Raw genomic sequence first — 20,555 nt, 5'->3', positions numbered from 1 at the left:
ACAACACAGTTGCATTAGTAACATCATTACAAATCATACATAGCATGACAGATACAATAGCAGACATAATAGACAGATACAATGCCTGAGAAATTCTTAACGTTTGACGTGATTTTAAAATTACTCTGTTGCTATTAGCGATAAGCGAGGATCGAACTCGCAACCTTTGGGTTCGTAGCCGAGTAACAAGACCACTAGACAAAAGAAATTTCTCATGTCTCGTAGCTGTTATCTGGCTTATAAAGCGTTACCACATTACTCCCCTTTCAGTGCGTCGGAGGTGAGGTCCTGTGAGGAGGATTTTTCGGAGGTGAGGAGGATTTTTTTGTCCTGTTTTTTTTTTTTTTTTTTTTTTGCTGTTATTAGTGGTGATATATTGGCTGTAGCGTCTTATCCATTTTTTGACTGATTATTTATCAGCTTTATTTATTTATTGGCTGATTATTTATCAGCTGCATTTTTTTTCTCTCTTATTGGCCGATTATTTATCAGCTGCATTTTTTTTTCTCTTATTGGCCGATTATTTATCAGCTTCATTTTATTAATTGGCCGATTATTTATCAGCTTCATTTTTTTTCATTTTTTATTGGCTGATTATTTATCAGCTTTTATTTTATTTATTTCTGGTAGAGGGCGCTACAACAGTTGTATGAAGGTTTTTTGCATATCACGTCATCGGGTCACCAATGTTGCTATTGGCGATAGGCGAGGATCGAACTCGCAACCTTTGGGTTCGTAGCCGAGTAACAAGACCACTAGACAAAAGAAATTTCTCATGTCTCGTAGCTGTTATCTGGCTTATAAACAACCACAATTCTGAATAGGCATGTGGTGATCCTGCTGTCATCTTAAGTATCCTTGTCCCCTCTATTCGGTTATTACGTCACCAAAAAAATTAAATACAGTCGTGTAGGATTTGACACCGTTGGGATTCTCTCTGGAGAACCCTGGATGGTCTGTCGTCTCTTTCTTTCTACCAACATTTTCTTTCTTTCTTTTCTTTTTTTTTTCCTTCCATCTTGTGCTCATCCAACTGGTTAGATAACTTAGTGTTATAGGTACCGGGGGCACAGGATGGCGTTATGTTATGTCATCAAGATGACGCCACGGATTAAACTGCGTACTCATGCCAACGAATTAATCAAGTGAAGCACGAGCCAACTGATTTTTTTAATAAAGAAAAAAAAGAATTATAACCACTTTTAATGTCTTCTAATATTAATCTTTTAAAATGCAGTTGGCTCGTGCATTGCATGGTAAATCTCCTGGTACGAGCACGCAGCTTAAACCGTGACGTCAGCTTGATGAAAGCAGAATCACCACATACATTCAAGAAAATTTTGGTATTGTAGATTTTGCAATATAATGCTTATAAAAATTATTTAAAATAAATTGACTCCAATAATTGAGAAAACATTGTATTGATTATAATTGCTATTGCTTCAACTTTGTTTAGATAATATTGAAAATCTAAAGCAATGGGATTTAGATTGCAGCTTTTAAATAACACTCCAGTTATTTTATACATATTAAATATAAATATTCTATATATTCCAGATTATTCATTTTTTTAAGTTTTAAATTATGTTTTTCAAAAAAATATTGGAAAAGTGGTAAAAGCAGTTCTGAAAAACTCATTTTTTTTAGCATACTAAACCGTGGAATTGTTTTTACTTTTTACTTTATCTTCAATTTATAATTCATTACGGAATCTTAAAATCGTTTCGCGATTCGAATGGTATTAAAATTTAATAAGTTAATCAATAACTGATAATTAAATTGAGAAAATATTTAAATGGTGCATTCTGATCGGAGACATCTCTAAAATTTTAAAACTTTAATGCAAGAAGTGAGTGAAAATTCGACTGCAAATTCCATCTTCACAAAGATGAAACAAGTTAAGTTAAATAAGAATGTATAAAAATAGTTCTTCGGCTGAAAATTAGTTTGCGAAAACAGGAGAAGTAGGGGTTTAGTGATGTAAAGCCTTCTTTTGTGGGCGTTTTTCCAAAATAAATAGATTAGCACGTTTTACCATGATTTGTTATAATGGGATGTCGTTTATTTTTTTTTATATGTTATGATAATTTAATGCATATTGAAGTGAATGTATCATGTGATGCGGATTTTCAAAAATTCTCCTGAAATTAGTCGGAGAAGTTATAAAAAATGTCGCTCAAAGTTTAAAAACTTCTTAACAGTAATATCCCTTATTATAAATATAAAACTATTTTTGTTTTTACGGGCTTGCTTACCAATCCCTTTACTATCATTTGGCCATCAAAAATTAAAATATACTTTAGATACCATATTGTTTTCAAAATATTAATATTTTAATCTTTTTTGACTTAAAACGAGCTTGGAAAATATTTTAAAAAGTGAAAGTTTTTAATCATTCGCTGAAAATGAGAAATCTTGTTATAGAAAGAGGTAATAACCATTTAATTTTAAGAAAATATTTTCGTGGAATTTTTTTCTTTAGAAAATAAGATATATTACACCTCCTTCGTTCCTCTTAATAATATGAATATATAAGTCTAGTAATATAAGTATTCTTCCTAGTAATATAAAAGTTTTGATTAGATGTTTTCTTAGCGAAATGTTTTACCATGCAATATAATCATGATTCATTTCTTGTTTAATTTCTTTTGCTACTCAAATAAACCAATTTATGAATAGATTAAATGCATTTTCTTTTTTACTACAAAATTTAGGGTGAGGAAGGTATGCCTGGTTTTGAAGGTACTCCTGGAATTCCCGTACGTATTTTTACATTTTCATTTAATAGTGTCTGCTTATCTAATTTTTTTTTTTTTTTTTTTTTTGCATTAATGAAAAAATATTTCAAAGGTGAAAATTTTTAGATCCTGACTGTTAGATTTTATCATTATGCTTTATCATTCAGATTTAAAAGTTTTGTTGGATTTTTGTTCTTTTTTTTTAATTGCGAATTTTAGAATTTAATGTTTTGATAAAATAGATCTTAATAAAGCTTTCATTACATAGAATGTTCACTTTAATCGTGGTTCAATGGCTAATTTCTAAACCATTAGAAATAGAAACTTCCGATTGGAAAAATGTTTTATTTAATATAAATAAATATGTTTTATATTGTTTGTCAATAGTTTATGATGCTTTTATGCAATATCTCTGTTCGTCAGCTTTAGTAAAATATTCTTGATATTTTTATTTTACAAAATACTCTAATTGTAAAGAATTTATATACTTAGCTAATTTATTTAGTGAAATATTCTTGGAATTCTTATAAGAATATTTTATTTAATAAAATATTCTTAAGACTTTTAAACAGAAAAAGAACAAAACTTTAAAAGTCCTTTCTTCTGCAACTTTTGGTTGAGGTATGAAATTTTGATAAATTTAGATATTTCAGGTTTCTGGATTTCTGGACGAAGATTCGCCAATTAATGGGCAACTCTTATATAAAGAGATGCTCATTGGATTAAAATAGTGGGGATTCCAAAATTTGGTCGGTTTTGTTTTGCATAAAATTTTAACTTGCGAAGAATATTTTAATAAACATGATTGACAAGACTGGATAAATACACAAATTTAAACTTCATGAATTTTCTCTACATCATTTAAAGTTTTTTTCTACGTCATTAAAGCATAAACGTGACTTTAAAGTAATTTAGACCCAATCTAAGCTAATCATAGGCTAATTTCTAAATCTTGGAAATAAATGCTTATTTCCAAAGATTTAAAAATTCGCCCACGATTAGCTTAGTTATCCTATACAGATTAAGCAAACATAATCCCTAGTTATTTTCTTTCGATGAAATCAACTTTCAACAAGGATATTATGAAATATCTTGATGTATAATGAAAGATAAGGACTTAGCACCATAATTTCAACAAAGCTTCAAATTAATTTGAGGCAAGTCAAATACAACTTGAATTTTTGATATACAGTAAACTGTGTATTTTCAGGTAAAAGGATAAAAATGTGCAATTATAAATTCAACAAACTCTTCCACTTATAATTGGCGCTTTTGCAAATGGCAACTCAAATTGATAGGACATAGTGAAACCAGTGAAGGATATATGTGTTACTATATGTCTTATGGCTGTACTAGAAAAAGCTTAATGAAATCAATGAATTCGCATTTGAATTTCTAACACACAAAATTTCTACTACAGAAAATACTAATTACATATTTTAAAAACAAATTTTTAAAATATATATTTAGAACTTTAAAATACATTAGATCATTTGAAAGAATATTTCGCCGATATTAATTTTAATTTAAATTTCGTTGACTTTTTAATCGAAGAATTTGCAGAGGTTATCAAACTGTAAATATTTTTTTAAAAAGACAAATTTTATTTTAAACGAGGAAGCATTTAAATGAGGCATTCAGAAAACCCTTGATTTTCTTTGTATGTTTTTCTTGGCCATATTTTCTCGAAAAAGGATTATCTAAAAAATTTCTGAATATTTACTCCGTAAAAATGAAATAAATAGATATAAGGATACCATTCTTTTTTTTATAATGAAAAAAAATGATTAATCTAAAAGCATTTATTTTTACTATCCTCTTCGATTTCAGCAATTTATAAACTATAAATATTAACTTGAAACAAAAATTATAACTGGTAATTTGAATGTGTATGTTTGCTATGTAAAATATTAAAAGCAATGATACATATTCATATTCTATTACTATGAATCCTTCTTTAAGCTTTATGTATATGAATAATAATTAACAAAAGCAATTAACGAAAAAAATTATAAAACTATTATTGTATCTTCGGAAGGTGATTATAAATATCTATAAATTCTAAAAAATAACAGAAGAAATATCAAGAATTCCTATAAAAACTTAAGAACAAGATTTTATACTCTATAGAATGGAATGCTATTAAGCTATTGGTGGACTTGAATGAATCAGCATATATAATTTTTAATAGAGAGTCCTAAATAAATAATTAAGATCCCAATTCTGTAGAAATACGGATTTTCATCTGTTTTTAATAAAGGAGCCATTCAACATCGATGACTAATTTTTTCTCCTTTCATGAAATCCTTCATTCTTGAATTGCTTTTCTTTTTAGAAATGTTTATTATTAACTTCTGAAGCAGTGTCATTTTTAACGCATTTCCTTGAAAGGAAATTTGCTTGTAAGCTGATATTTTAGATAAACTTCTTAAATTATTGCTTAATAACTCGGAAAGATGAGCAACTAATGACTAAGGGGGCGTTTTAAATTAGTGTATTGTGCAAGAAGATGAGTGATATGATGACTGCGGTTGTCTTCTATGAGCTGCCAGCAATTTTTATTTCAAAATATTTTTTTTTCAGAATTAAATTGCCGTTTGATATTTGTTTTCGTGGTTTTTCTTTAAATTTTGCGAACATTCATTCTTTAGATTAAAATCGTATTTAGTAAAGGAAAAAAGATAGTAAAACGCCATTATTCTAGGATAATATTAGGCAGAAACCAAAACAGGCCCACTTAGGAATATGTGTACATGGACATGGCTACTGGTTAGCAGTCGTACGGGAAACTTGTACAATATGTATTTTGTTTCTATACCAAATCATGGAAATTCACCTTGTACATTTCATGAGTAACTCAACAGATTGGCCATCATTGTAAGAAATGCGATATGTGTTTAACAGAAGAAAAGCAGTGGCAAGCACTATGAAATGTAAAACATCAACTATTTGTATTCTTTTGCGATAGCAGTTGTTAGGCGGCCTGCTTTTAAAGTATTATGCTGATTCTGATTGCCAATACCTTAATTTAATACAGCTCGCGAAACTCCAGAAGTAAATAAGTCGTTGTACATAGGGCATGAGTTTTTAGAAAGCCAGACAGAGTTTTGGGTTTAAGAAAGTACGATTAAACGCTCTCTAAAACTGGTGGCGATCAGTGAAATTTTCTGTTACTCGCTTGAGATTTTTAACTTGATATCTTGATAGAATGAACTCCTTCTTGGGAATTGTATATATTTTCGGTGTTTAGGTACTAATCAGTCATCATTTACGAACCATTTGCTTATGACGAACATAGTCAAATTTTAGTAGTGAAAAAACAATCTGTTTGCGTGTGATCTTTAGCAATTTTTTGCGATTAATTGCTGGCTTGAGGTAAATTTGTATGTACTGTGCTTTCCTTGTAGTAAAGGAAAGTACCTGTAGTACTATGTTTTCCTTGTAAATATTTAATCTAGATTACAAAGATATAGAATACTTTTACTGTTAATTTTATCCAATACGTTCTGGCTTATACGTTTCCTTTCTCACACTTAAAATTGAATGTAATTATACAATCTAAACCAACTAACATTTCATGAAATTTTAATTTACTATTTTTGGAAAATGTGCCTATGTAAAGCTTGCTATGCCAAGTGTTAAATTTACTACAATCGGTTTAGCAACATGCACTCATAAGTAAAAAACGCAGTATTGATACTAGCAGGTACTCGTACTTCATTTTAAAAAAGTGATCATAAAGTCTGAAAAGAAATCTATACCAGTTACAGTAAATAAGCAGAAGCCGCATGCACTAAAAATTAAAATAAAAACATTTATTATTATTATATCTATCACATATAAAGCATTTTCTTAAATAAAAACAAAATATGAATGCATATTACCGTGCAAGTAACTGCAGTTACGTTAAAATAAAAAACAATTAAGTCGTGCAAAGCCATTCATTTATGCAGAAGTTCACTGAAGCTTTTCGTTAGAAGTTGAGTATATTTGTATTGAAATCTGGAAAGAAACGTGACGCAGCAACATGACAGCGCCATATTATTTTCTGCAGAGTTTTTGTAAATGTAGTTATATCTCAAAATACGCATTTTGAATCAGGGATCCAGCTTTAACTTCATAAAAATTGAAATACTTCATTTTTTCAGGGCTCACCTGGACAAGATGGTAAGATCGGAGACCCAGGATATCCTGGTTGCAATGGCACTGATGTAAGTAATAAAACAAGTCTCAATTTATTAATATTTCTTTCTTTTAATTATTTTTTCTTGCCTTCGTTCAGCTTCTTAAGCAAACATTTATGTTTAAAAATCTTTCGAAAATTGAGAACTGACGTTGAAAATTAATATCTTTTTAGGGGCGTCCAGGTCCACCCGGAATTCCAGGAAATCGAGGACCTCCAGGTCGAGATGGACCACCAGGTAGAGATGGGCCAAAGGTAAATTTAGAAAAAGTTTTCGTTTGTGTGAAAAACTAACACTCTTTGAAATTAAATTGATGAAAAAAAAAAGAAAACTATTAATCCTAAACCCTCAAGTTGTGATAATCAGGTTTTAAGTTTAGACGGCTGTTGTTCTTCGATGCTAATGAAATGAAATAAAATTCAATACATGCCTAGAATCCATGATGAGAGTTCGTATGATGCTCTTCTTATATTCAATGCTTAGATTTACATTTGTGGAATTCTTTTCTTCTTATCGAAAAGTTTTCACATATTAAATTTATTAAGTTCGATTTCGAATTAATGTATTTAAATCTTTAAAGGACCATTTTTTTCTAGTAATAGTATATTAAAATATTTTTGGGGTTGAAATCAATTTTAAAAAGCGATTTATCAAACTTATTAAATATAATTAATTTGCTTTGTTAATTGATTTTGTCAATCAACAGATTGACTTATTTCAGGATGTTGTTAGATATGAACGTAAATAATCATAAAATCTACACAATTGAATACAAAAACAGTAAATCACAAATTTACCTAATTCCATACAAAATCTGATGAATTTGGTATTAAGTATACTTATCTCGACCTTTTAAAAGGATTAAATCAAGCAAATTATGTATTTAAAAAGAATCATGTTACTATATTGTTAAAATAAGTATATATTTATGTATAGTAGATTTTTTATGAACGGAGGAACCCTACAAATCATATACTCCATTATTCCTATTCCTAAACAAAAAGACCTTTTGCTTGGTTCGATGGTCTTCGTAAAGTGGTATGTGCAATTTTAAATAGTGAAATTCTCCATTTTAATCTGTTAATAGAAAAAAAAATTTAACATTACTGAGCAAAATAAACTAATTACTATTGGAGTTAATATTTATTTAAAGAGTTTAATAAATTTACCAAATTTGATCGACATATAACGCTTAATTTACTTACCGTTTTGATGAAGCTCGAGACTATTTTGAAATGAATTTCACATGTTTGAACCATGGTCCTGAATTTTCTGAATACTTATTCTATATCGTTTTTTTTAAATTGAATATTTTATATCGTTGAGTATTTTTTCAATAAACACTCAAGATATTGAAAATTATACTCCCCTTTCCTCATCCTAACATACCAAGGGGGTTAAAATTTTCAAGTATTTAGGTTCAGTTTCAGACTCTCTTTGTGACAGAAGCCCAGGTCTTTTATTAAAAAATTATTAAATCATGTTTTAAATTTCATACAAATTTCTGCAATGCTTTTGCATAAATTCTATAAAAAATTATATGCCTCCGTTGCTATTTTCAGGGAGATCCTGGTGAAGGCGGCATCAACTCAATTGGTATAAGAGGTGAGCCAGGAGAGTCGGGACAACCTGGATATCCGGTATAATTTTCTTGTATTATATTAGTTATCTCAGTAATTTGTATTAAATCTAGAATTTACTAACGAATGATTTCATTTAGGGCTTGCCTGGGTATCCTGGGATACCGGGACAAAAAGGAGTAATGGGAGACCCTGGACCATATGCAAGTTGATTTCTCTTTGTATTCGTTCATTCATTCATTTATTTTTTGAATGACTTAAGTAATATTACTTTATATGCTGCATCCATTGCTAAGGCGAAAGTATTATTGGTTTATCATATTTTATAAGTTAAAACATTGGATTATTAAATTTAAAAGAATAGAATTCTTTTTTTTTTTTTGCATCGAGAAAGAAAGCTTTTAATTCATTGCATTTTGATTTCCCAAATATGTATGATATAGTTTATTTATGTTATTTTCATAAGTTTCATTTATAAATCTTTCCATTTAAACTCCATAATGCTTTCTTTAGGGACTTCCGGGTTATTCCGGAGACATTGGATTTCCTGGACCGCCTGGTGAAGGAGTTAGAGGTCAAAAAGGACAAAAAGTAGGTTTTCGTAAAGCAGAAAATTAATTATAAAACGCTAATCACTATCAGTAATTTAAATATTTTCCTTCATTATTTATATTAAAACTAATCGCATTTGTGGATTTGCTTGTATGTCTAAATTATTATATTCTTGTCTGTTAAACTTATTATAACGAAATGCATAATGTTTTATAATTACATCTTTGTTTAGCTAAAAAATATGAATCGAATGACACTTAAAATTTATCCAAAGTAAATAAAACAATCATCAAAATATTTATTAGATGTCGACCACATTAAATCTAGTTCCAAATTTAGTGAGTTACTGCTAAAAACTTCAAATTCAATTCAAGCGTCATATTTTTAAATCTAATAGAAAATATTATTTTAAAAAAGTATTTTAGAAATTTCTAAAAATACACTTTCTAAGCATAATAGTTTGTTCTTATTTTTCTTTTTCAAAATGTATAAAAGGAAAAAAAATCGAGTTACAATAGTTTTAAAATTATAATGAAAGTAAAAAAAAAAATGTAATTAATAAGCAAAAAAAGTAGATAGATCAATCAGAGAAACTTTCAGATCATAGTGGGAAAAGAATAAGGTAGCAAAAGTTAAACCGGCGTATTATTTCATCGTTTTGAGGGAAAAAATTCTATATTTGTCGAAAACAGTTTTTAACCATAAACTTTTTTATAATGATCTTTCAAGTGTAAGATCCTTCGATTTTGTTCCAATATCCAATCTCTGAAATGTACATATAGAGAAGTTGAAAGTGTTAAAAATATAACGACAGTTTCATAATTTATAATGGTGTGTATTTTTTACAGTGCATTTTTTTTAAAATTTTAAAGAGAATCCAATAATATTTGTGTATATAGGGTAACATAAAATATGCATGAAGGAAAAACTTGTATAGATGCTGGAAATCAAGAAATATAAATATTTTTATTTCGCAAAGGATAACTTTCTATAACATTTTAAAAGAGTGATCCGATTTCTTTTAGGGAGAACCAGGATCTATTGGTGACATCGGAAGACCTGGACCAGACCCCGAACAGAGAAGACCAGATGATGAAACCACCTATCCAGTCCCTGGACCTCCTGGAGAAAAGGTTGAGCCAAAGATATTCATTGATCCAAATGGCATATAAGGAATTTAAAACTGAAGAATTTGCATCTGTTAAAGAAATTCACTTTCTGATTGAATTTATTGATATTAATATTTTCTAAGAAAAGATTCTTATACAATCTATAACAAACATTTTAACTGATTGTAAGGATGATTTTCTATTTCATTTTCTGTTTTACTTAAATTAGTTAATTGCTAAATTTGAGTTTTGTTTAAAAGGACATAGTAACTAAAAATATTCAAAATATCGGTGTTTCTTTTAATGGTTTATTTTATTCATGTTGCTCTTCTAGTTAATATTTCAAACAATTCAGACTTTTTAAATGATGAGCAATAAAAATGAGGTAATGAAAATTACTTGGATTTGTATTTTTAATGAAAAGTTAAGTAGCTTTATATATATATATATATATATATATATATATATATATATATATATATATATATATATATATATATATATAATGAAAAGTTAGATGTTGACTTTAAATGGCATTTTCTCTGTATTAAGTTTTTTAAAATTATTTTTATGTTTTTAAAGTGTTAAGGCTCTTATACTTTTGAATAATTGGTCTTTAAAATTTTTTGTGCATGTTTATCATTATACATATGGTAAGACTATGAATAAAATAATCACTCAACTGCTTAGTTTATTTTTATTATTATTATATGATAAAAATTTTGCTCTGCTAAGTTTTCTTGTCTTTTATTATACATATAGTTCATACAAAGTTTTATATGAAATTTTATATCAAATGGAACGTGATACAATGGAACTTGAAGTCTATGCACAATTTTGTATAATATATTCCTGTAAATCTGCAAATAAAATTAGTAGCTAAAATATTCATATTTGAAAAACAGTATAAAATATTTTAAATGGAGCTATTAAAATATAATGAAAATTCAACTAAAAAAGCAGAAAAAAATTTTTTCTTTCTTTTTAAAGTGATTTGAAATTAAAGTTATAATATCACATGTTTTCGCATCTAAAATAAAAAAAAACTGAGGAGCGCTAATATAGTTACAAAAACTGTAAATTAGACGCGAATTTTTATGTCCACTTTGTAATTTCCTTTTTTTAAATCATTGAAATTTTTAGCTATACTTAGCTGTAAAGAACTTTTTGACCCATAAAATTTGTTCAATGATTCAATAAATACTGTATGTTTATATTTCTTGAAGAATAAATTTATCCTAGAATACCAAATCTGCTTGTGTACTAATTAATAAGACACGTTTTTAGATAGGCAGATACCAAACAGACTTAACGCCTACCTGATGAGTAATGGAAAAATTCGTTCATAAAAAAAACAAGTTGCCTAAAAAGTTTCTGAAATACAAATTAAGAGACATTCTTTTAATAAATTATCTGATCAGAGAATGCAACAGGCTTATGGAAGAAGCCAGACGGTAATAGGGCAAGCAAATGAAGATTAAAACAGTAACAAACAAACAGTAATGGTAATTGCAATGTTCAGAAGTAGAGGTTTCAAATTTTTTTGTTTTGCATTTTCTCTCAGATATAAATACTTTTATATTTTCTACAAAAGTGCATGTTTTATTTTTACAAAAGGGCGAAAAAGGAGCAGACGGGCTGAGAGGATTTGATGGAAGAAATGGCGCAATGGTAAGCGATCTAATTTTTTTTTTTTTGTTGTTACCTGCTCATTTTCGTAATGCACAACCGTTTCTGCAAAATGTAGAGTTTTTATGTGGTACTTCCATTTTATTTTTTTAATTGAATCCTTGATTTAACTTGTAAGATGAATCAAAAGTTCAAAAATCTTTAAAATAAAATGTTTGGTCTATTTCTTTTCGGCAGGTGAAGTTACTTTCTGCTTGTTCGGACCTCTGTCAATCGGAGATTTTTTTTTTAACTGAGCCTTCATTCCTAACAAAATTAGCATTAGACTTATAGCTGACGTTAGAAGCTTTAAACGTCAACACTATCCTAGATTACTCAAATCTATACGGAGCATAAAATGTAATTAAAACGTCACGATTATTTTTTATAGCCTCTACGTTAATAAGAGAAATAAAATGAAAATACAATTTCATTATTACATAGATTTGTAAATATATGGACAAATTACATATATTTTTAAGGAAAAAAGCGGCAATGCTAAGCGTTGGGAAGTTTGCTGCCTTTTAGAGGGGAAAAATTGTTGAAGAATCGAAGGAGTGGTAAAGAAAAATAAGAAAATAACAATCCTGAATTCTCTTATCAGAATTCATTAATATTACAAAAATGCATGCGAGAAGTACATAGTTAATAAAAGGGTTTTTTTAATATGTAGTGTATTTGTTGATATAATTTTTTAATTTCAAATAAATAAATTTCGAAAACTTTGTAGAAAAAAATCATGATTAAAAGTTTATTCTCTATTAACCGTGTTTTTGATTATCCGTTGTCATTATGGTCCGGGTCAGTTCGGCAAATTTGGCTCTACCGCGTAAAATAAAAATGTCCATGTTTTTTTTGTTTTTTTTTTTGTATAAACTATTAATTATGATTTTACAGTAATATTATCAGAAATTATGGCTAAAAAGTCGCATTTTTGCTTAATTTTTAATTAATTTAAATTTCAACTAATTTTTTAATCGTTCCAAGATTATTCTTATTTTCTAAGGTATATATGTGTAAAATTTGAAATTCTCAAAATCTATAATCTTTTCTACGGAGTATTAACATCCGTAGATATAGCTAACATACGCTATGTTGTATATTAGTAAAGATTATTCTACTTTTATATAATATTTTCAATTAAAATTCAATTTATTTTTGAAATTTTAAAGAGAATACTTATGTCATATAGCTAATTCCATAACGCTGAATAATATTGCAAAAATGTTAAATTTCAATTACATTAAAACAGAAGAACAAATGAAAAGTAAATATAAAAACGTCTCACTTTTCCCTGGTCATAGATACTCTAGATTTTCCATATTTTTGATAAATTATGTTACAAAAATGTTACTATTAAATAAATTTTTAAGTTAAAAATTTAGTACTTTTATAATGTTTAGTAATAATTTAATAATAGTTATAATATAAATTTATAATCAAACATTTTCACATTTACATGCTATAATTATGTGTTATTTATTTATTTGTATATAATTATTGTCCTTTTATAAAAATTTTAGGGACCGAAAGGACAAAAAGGCCCAGACGGTGATAAAGGAGAAAGAGGTGACCCTGGACCACCAGTAAGAATTAAATCTTATCTTGCGTTAAATTTTTTCATTCAACATAATGGCAAAGACCACAAAATTGAATTTCATCTGCAAAAATAACGATGTCAGTTTCAATAATCTCTCAAGTTTCTTATTGTAACTATATTGATTCATTAAATTTGTCAATAACCAAGCTAGTAAAATATAACCTGACTGTAAAATATGAATAGGAGAAAGAACGACTTATCTCCTATGGCTGTAGTCTCGACTATCACTATTCAAAAATAATGAACCGATCTACATTCTAGTAGCGAATTGCTGGTTTTTCTTATGCTGTCTTCTGAAGCTAATCTTTTTGTCTAAGTTAAGCAAAAATGTGAGAATTTTTATTTGGAAATTCTGCGAAAAAGCAAAATGTTCCCATATATAGAAGTTAAAGTGAGACTTCTCATTTAGATGTTACCATATTTCTTCCAGGCAGTTTATCTCCATATACAGTAGTTACTATCTTTCAGATACTATTTCAGTTTCTCCATTTAGTCGATCTATCCTCTTGCCTAGGAATTGAGGCTGATGCTTTTTTTGTTATTAGTCTTTTACTCATGACACCGTTAACTTATATGTTTGATATCCAAAAAAGGAGAAACCCGATTGATCCAAAGTGTTTCAGTCGGGTAAAATACCGCACAAACATAACCAATAAGAGAGATACAGCAGAGACCTTCATACTCGCCATATTTATAGTAAGCCAGAATTTAGAAGTAACGAAATTTATAATTGTAACAAGAGATTGAAAAGGTAAACTACATGAAACTTAAAATTAATAACAAGAAGAAAAATGGATATAATGAAATAAAATGCAAAATAACAAACAGTATTTAAGATATAAAATAATAATAAAAGTGTATAAATAAAAAAAGAAAAATTTAAATAGATACTAAATGGATCATAAAATAAAAGTAAAGAATAAAATAATAGCATAAATAAAATATAATTTAAAATAATATTAATATTAATAATAAGTGATATATATACACAATTAATGGCATAATAGCAAAACATAACACTTCTCAAAATCTTAGAATGTAAGTACTGTACTCTTTAAATATTATTATGCAAAAGTGTTTCTAGTATATTTTGAGCAATGTTCTCGATCCTAATTTCCCCAATCTTTTGCTGAACCAGTTCCAAAATTAAAAATAGTTCTATAATTGTTTGAAGAGCTTTCTCTGTATTAGTTTGTGGTTTGGACACTCATAAATATAACATCCTACATTTCATTCTACATTTCCATGTCCTACATTTCATTCATCAGTACTGCAGATATGATTTGACCAATTTCTAAAGAAATAACTTTGATATGCCGAGAAACAACCATGAGTAGTTGAAATTATATTTACATTAAAATTTCCTTGGCATCATTTCATATGTAATAAGTCTCAAACTAAAAAGAAACCTTGAATAATTAGTTTGCCATTTTCGCTTAATTGTTTATTAATTTTAATTTTAATCTGTAACATAAGAATGTTCAGATGAAGGGAATGTTTTTTGGCTAGAGAATCTCCTTACTCCTTGCTCATTATGCCAATATGGGCCTTTGAATGAAGGCCCATGTTGGGCTAACATGGGTCCCAATGAAGTTTTATTTTCGGTTTATATTTTGCATTCATTTGATCTTAACAATAATAGGACAACCGGTTTTTGCTGATACAAGTGCCATGAGTATTGAGTGAGAGTCGGTATAAAGAAGAATTTCTTCAAAATAAACCTGTTTTTTCAATTGCTTTTAAAGCAGGCCTAAAGGGTCTAAACATCAGCCCTGTTGAACACCGTTGCAATAATTAAAATGAATATCAAATTTTTACATAAACCTTATAGGCAATAATTTTGTTGAGTATTTTGCCCCATCTAGGAATCAGTCATATTGCTTTATAAGAAGGAGGTTCATTTACATCTGTTTTGTATAAAATTGATTCTGTTTTAAATTTTTAGTATTTTCAAATATAAAAAATAAAATAACGGAAATCTACTGATCTCAACTTTTATTAAATTTCAATATATGTGATAGTAATTTTTAAAATAATCACTAGAAAATGATGAATATTCATAAAATTATAAAATAACTATAAATACGGCTACTAATTTGAATATCTCCTATTTTTTTTTAAGGGAAAAAGAGGTAGAACTGGATTTCCTGGACCTACAGGTGAGAAAGGCCAAAAAGGACATCCAGGACTGACTGGAACTGATGGTCGACCTGGAGTTAAGGTTGGTTATTTGTTAAACTATCATGCAAAAATAGTAGTTGTCAAACAGTATATTTTTTAAAGCATTCAGTATTTTCTGTAACAAATTGAGCGTTATAAATTTGAGTTTTTTTTCCTTTTCCTTACTAGCTTTTCACCTCAGATTTGAGAATGAGAAGCTTACGCCATGGTGGCTAGCATGGTACGGCTAGCTCCCTAAGTGGGTACAGAAATGGTGGGGGTCTGCTACCTCCTACCGATGATGGGACGCGCTTCCCACGGGAAAGGTTGTACCGTATCCGGTGATGAGCCTTAGGGCTCATCCTTAATTCCTGCCAATGCTATTGCGACGGTCCAGTCATTCAAATTAAATCTATATACCTTATGAGTAGGAGGATGGAGTAATCTTGTGTGGCTACTAGTCGTACAATAATTATTTTTAGGCATTTACTAAAGAAACAAAGTATTTTAATTCTAACGTGAAAACTGAATTTAAGACTAAATTTAATAAATATATCAAATGAATTATAGTTTAGTGTCGAAAATAAGTAATCTCAAGGTCCTTTATGATTTTTTTTCTTCTTCTCTACTTGTCAGCAATGGCTGAGTTAGGATAAACGGAATTCGGTTTGACATAAATTTTGCATTATATTGGTCTTGTGCTGAAAGTGAATATCAAAAATAACCTCTAATTTTGTCTAAAAATTAAAAGGAACCTGGCTGAGTTGCAGGATGCCAAAGCCCAAGCAGGTATTTGCTATCCAATAATGATGCTGATAAAAAAGGTGGAAATATTTTTAAAGTCTTCCAGATTTCAGACGGCGGTGGACGATTATTCACATCACTTAATTAACCTTCCTATGGTACCTCATTTATAGAGATGAGAAATCCCTAGATAAATATATGGGTTCTCATTTCTCTGGTACAGAAATGATGAATGATCTCGCGGGTACAGAAATGATGAAATAATTGTTTTAGTCACTTCACGACGATAGGTCATACCTCCTACTAGAAGGTTTGGTGCTTGGGCGGATTGATGGTTATTTTATAACAGACCTGAATGGCCATGTTCCTTTCTAATTAGTTAGTCATTCAGATGCATGAAATGTTCAAGTGTCCGAGCAAAATGCTTGTAATACATCAATTCCATGTTTAATTTTATTACACAATATGCCAATATTTTAACCTTTTTTTATGATCGTCCAATGTTTTGAATAGAAACAATTTAATTTTGAAACAAGATATTTTAATTACATCGTAATTGAAACTTTTCTTATCCCGAGCAAAGGAAATAGTGAAACGATAATTAACATCTCAAACTTTGTTTCATTTTTGCTCTTCTTAACGGGTTTTCTGATACAGTGTCACTCAAACTCGTTAATTATTAGCTTTGGCCTATCTTGAGAAGTTTTTGATGATTCATTTCTTTAAGGACATTTTCATTCGTTCTTGAGTCTTTGATTACTAATTATAACTTAAGAAAGGTCGCCTTAAAACTTTTAATTAAACATAATCACACATCTGGAATGCAGAACATAATATTTATACTTTGAATGCATAATTATTTTTGAAGGATTTAACGAAATAATTCTTGATAATACTGTATTTTTTTCAAAGTAATTAGTTAGTAAATTCTATAATGATATGTACATATTAATTAAAACTATCAACTATTAATTTGGATAAAAAAATGTTAACTAAATATTTAACCACTTAATTTATTAGTTTTTCAACTATCTAATTCAATGACATCTTCTGTTTCGAGAAAGATTGCCATTTTGCTTCAGTTAGAATGTTTTAGTAGATCACGAGTTAAATCATACTCACCGTCTATTCAGTCAGATTAAATTCTGTAAAGCTCTTAAACAATGCATTCCAGTATTTGCCTTTTCTCTTTTACTTCCCAAACCAGTTTTTTATTGGCTTCAATTTAATATCTATATAAGTGGTTTTTAAGCAAATAAAAAAACCCAATTTAAATAATACGCCAAATTGAAATAAATAAGATTAATTGTATATCTTTCTTTTGATTTCAGTATCTCGAGCATAAAAAAACTTAAAGATTGAAAATAAATTTAAATAAAATGATGAAAAATACAAACATTCTTAGCATATTCTAAATACTGAAATACAAAGCTGGCAGGCGCTTTTGATTTTTGTGTCATTTACGAAACTGATAAAAAAAATTTTTTTAGCCAAAACTGATTTACGAGAGAATTTGGAAACAAGAAATCCAAACGCAATGCTCTACTTTATTATAATTTTTATATGTTCGAGTACATGAACCTAATAAATCAAATGAAATCATATAAATAAAAAATTCGCACGGCATCTTTAGACGTTTCCAGCTGCGATATGTTGCAGTTACTTCTTTAGTTACTTTTTTAAACTTTTCTCTTGTTTATATTTATGTTTTGGGAATTCAGTCACCATTTTTGTCTTCAGGCTTGTCGTGCTTTTAACGTGTTTCCAACTTTTATATTCAAAATAAAAGATAAATATATCATGACAATTGATCAAATACAAACTCATTAATAATTGGCTGCAAAAAAATATTCCTGCAAAAAAATCCAATCTTTAATATTTTAAAAATCTATAAAATACTTTATGTACTAATGAATTTTGCGTAATTTTGAACTGAATTTTATTGTCTAAAGTAAACTTTAATTTAGCTTATGAATTTAAAAAATACGATTAATAGAAGCAGGTACGATGTGCAAGCTAATTATATATAGATGCTACATAATTTTTGTATCAAATTGCAATATCTGTAAATTACTCGTTGCGTCGTTAATTGAAAATCCCTTGGACTCGCAAATATTTTTAAAAATTGTTATTTATTTCACAGTTTTGTGAATAAAAAGGTCCAATTCTAACAAAACTTAAAAATTTAATTTGTATGTTTATGCAAAAAAGAAGTATACTAGGTAAAGATATGTGAAGAACAAATTAATATTATTCACCTAAAATTTAAAAAAAAAATCTATAAATATGATAAAAATAGGAAGTAGTAGTAAAATTTTAATTTATTATTCGTAAATTAAATTAAGTAAAGTAGCTATTATATCAGTAAATGAATATGAATTATTTATAAAAGTATTAAGTAAAATATTAATATAAGATGGAAAGAGCAGTTTATTTTTTTATGTACCCGGATCTACTGACATAAGCTTGAGTCACAACTATATACTTCAAAAATAATTATTTGATCTAGCTACGATGTTGTTTTAGTTATCTCATTACGGTTCCAATTTACTAGATTCATTTTAAAATTCATCTTGTGTTGACTCAAACGGTATCTTAATGCAACAACACAAAAGAAAGTAAAGCAAATTTAAGAAGAATTTTTTAAATTTTTTGGAAATGTATTCATTTTTTTTGTTGTTGTTGTTTTTGTTTTTGTTTTAGGGGCCTCGAGGTGATTTTGGTCCTGCAGGTCCACCTGGTCCACAAGGTCCAATGGTAAGTTTAAGTTGCTTTTTTTTCAATTTGCCATTAGCTTTATTTAATAATTCTATAAATTCACCTTGATTTATGGGTGAATATATATATATGACATATTGATTTTATTATCATGGTTGTCCCAAATTTATCCCAATAATTCATTTATTTATATGAACTTTTGTAATTTGCTACTTAGTTTTACTAACATCCACGTTTCAAATGAATAATCGTTTTTAGCACTGTAATTCACTTAATTCATGTCCACTTGCTTAATCTGCAATTTGGTTTTACTGGCATTCACACTTTAACCGAGTGCTTCTTCTTTTCTTGCCATATAATTCGTGAAATTTATATCAACGTGTGCACATTACTTTATAGGTATTTTTTCATCATTTATATATAACCCGAATGGCACGATTTTTTTCATCTTTCAATTAATTCAGATCATATTATAATACATGATTATAAAACATTATTTATAAAACTCTATTTATAAAACATGATTATTAGTTGAGGAAAAGATCTTATTTCTTATTGAGTTTGCACTTTTTGGAACGATTCTTTTAGTCGCATTAATATAATTCCATGATAGGCTATAGATTTTTATTATTGATTAATTTTAAACTATTGACAAATGCTGAATTTTTGCTTAGAAGGGCTTTAAAATGTCTCTATGTTTTACCTCCAATCGTCTAACCAAAATAAAATCAAATTTCTGTCAACTTACATATTGAGATCTTTGATTTTCGTTTGATTAAGGTTACTAAACATTAGGTTAATCGGAATTTAGCCGCATTCGTATCCAGTCTTTTTCAATACGAGTCGAACAATGTCTTGTATTGGAAAAGTGTTCGGAATTGTCTTGGATTTTAGCTATTGGTAAATACATATAATAGCCACATATAACATATATATATAATATGGTTTTCTTCTATGGTTAACTCTCTCATTTTTTCAAAATTTTATTTCATCATAGATGTATATTTTTGCTTATTTTTTGAATTTTTTGAAGCATCCTCTAACCTCATCCTCTTCAGCATACTGGGTTGAAGAAAAAGTTTGATAAATTCGATTTAACAACAATGTCTTTGTGAAAGAATTAAAATGAATCGTGTTATTATTTCTTGATTTTCGATTTAAAAACTATTTATCAAGAAATTTCTAATCTCCCGATTAAAATTTCTAGAGAATTAAATATCGTATCCTCAAATGCTAATTAATTGTAATAAGAATATGTGTATAAATTTTTTGAAGTATGTATCTAAAAAGTAAATCCATTCTTATATAACATTTTATCGTAGGGTCCACCAGGACCAATAGTAGAATTTGGAAAACCAATCCCTGGTCCGCAAGGGTTTCAAGGTGAACCAGGTGACAGGGGATTACCTGGCCGACCTGGTAAATATTTCCATTTCTTCAATTTTTTTTCATACTTTTGTGTAGCTTATTTTATAATTTGGTTATATTTACGTCCCATTTTA

General features: G+C 28.3%; 1 protein-coding gene across 1 annotated transcript in view; it reads left to right on the top strand.

Moving 5' to 3' along the window:
- Window positions 1–20,555, top strand: part of LOC129962686 (collagen alpha-3(IV) chain-like) — a 112,458-nt gene that overhangs the window by 42,749 nt on the left and 49,154 nt on the right. Inside the window, exons 4-15 of the mRNA XM_056076599.1 lie at window positions 2,715–2,759; window positions 6,887–6,949; window positions 7,096–7,176; window positions 8,485–8,562; window positions 8,643–8,705; window positions 9,016–9,093; window positions 10,080–10,187; window positions 11,781–11,834; window positions 13,355–13,417; window positions 15,554–15,652; window positions 19,039–19,092; window positions 20,376–20,472. Of these exons, the coding sequence (XP_055932574.1) occupies window positions 2,715–2,759; window positions 6,887–6,949; window positions 7,096–7,176; window positions 8,485–8,562; window positions 8,643–8,705; window positions 9,016–9,093; window positions 10,080–10,187; window positions 11,781–11,834; window positions 13,355–13,417; window positions 15,554–15,652; window positions 19,039–19,092; window positions 20,376–20,472 (883 nt within the window). The remainder of the gene's footprint in view (window positions 1–2,714; window positions 2,760–6,886; window positions 6,950–7,095; window positions 7,177–8,484; window positions 8,563–8,642; window positions 8,706–9,015; window positions 9,094–10,079; window positions 10,188–11,780; window positions 11,835–13,354; window positions 13,418–15,553; window positions 15,653–19,038; window positions 19,093–20,375; window positions 20,473–20,555) is intronic.

The sequence above is a fragment of the Argiope bruennichi genome, chromosome 3 (assembly GCF_947563725.1).
Source record: "Argiope bruennichi chromosome 3, qqArgBrue1.1, whole genome shotgun sequence".
Taxonomy (NCBI): domain Eukaryota; kingdom Metazoa; phylum Arthropoda; class Arachnida; order Araneae; family Araneidae; genus Argiope; species Argiope bruennichi.
This window is presented reverse-complemented; position numbering and strand designations above follow the sequence as displayed.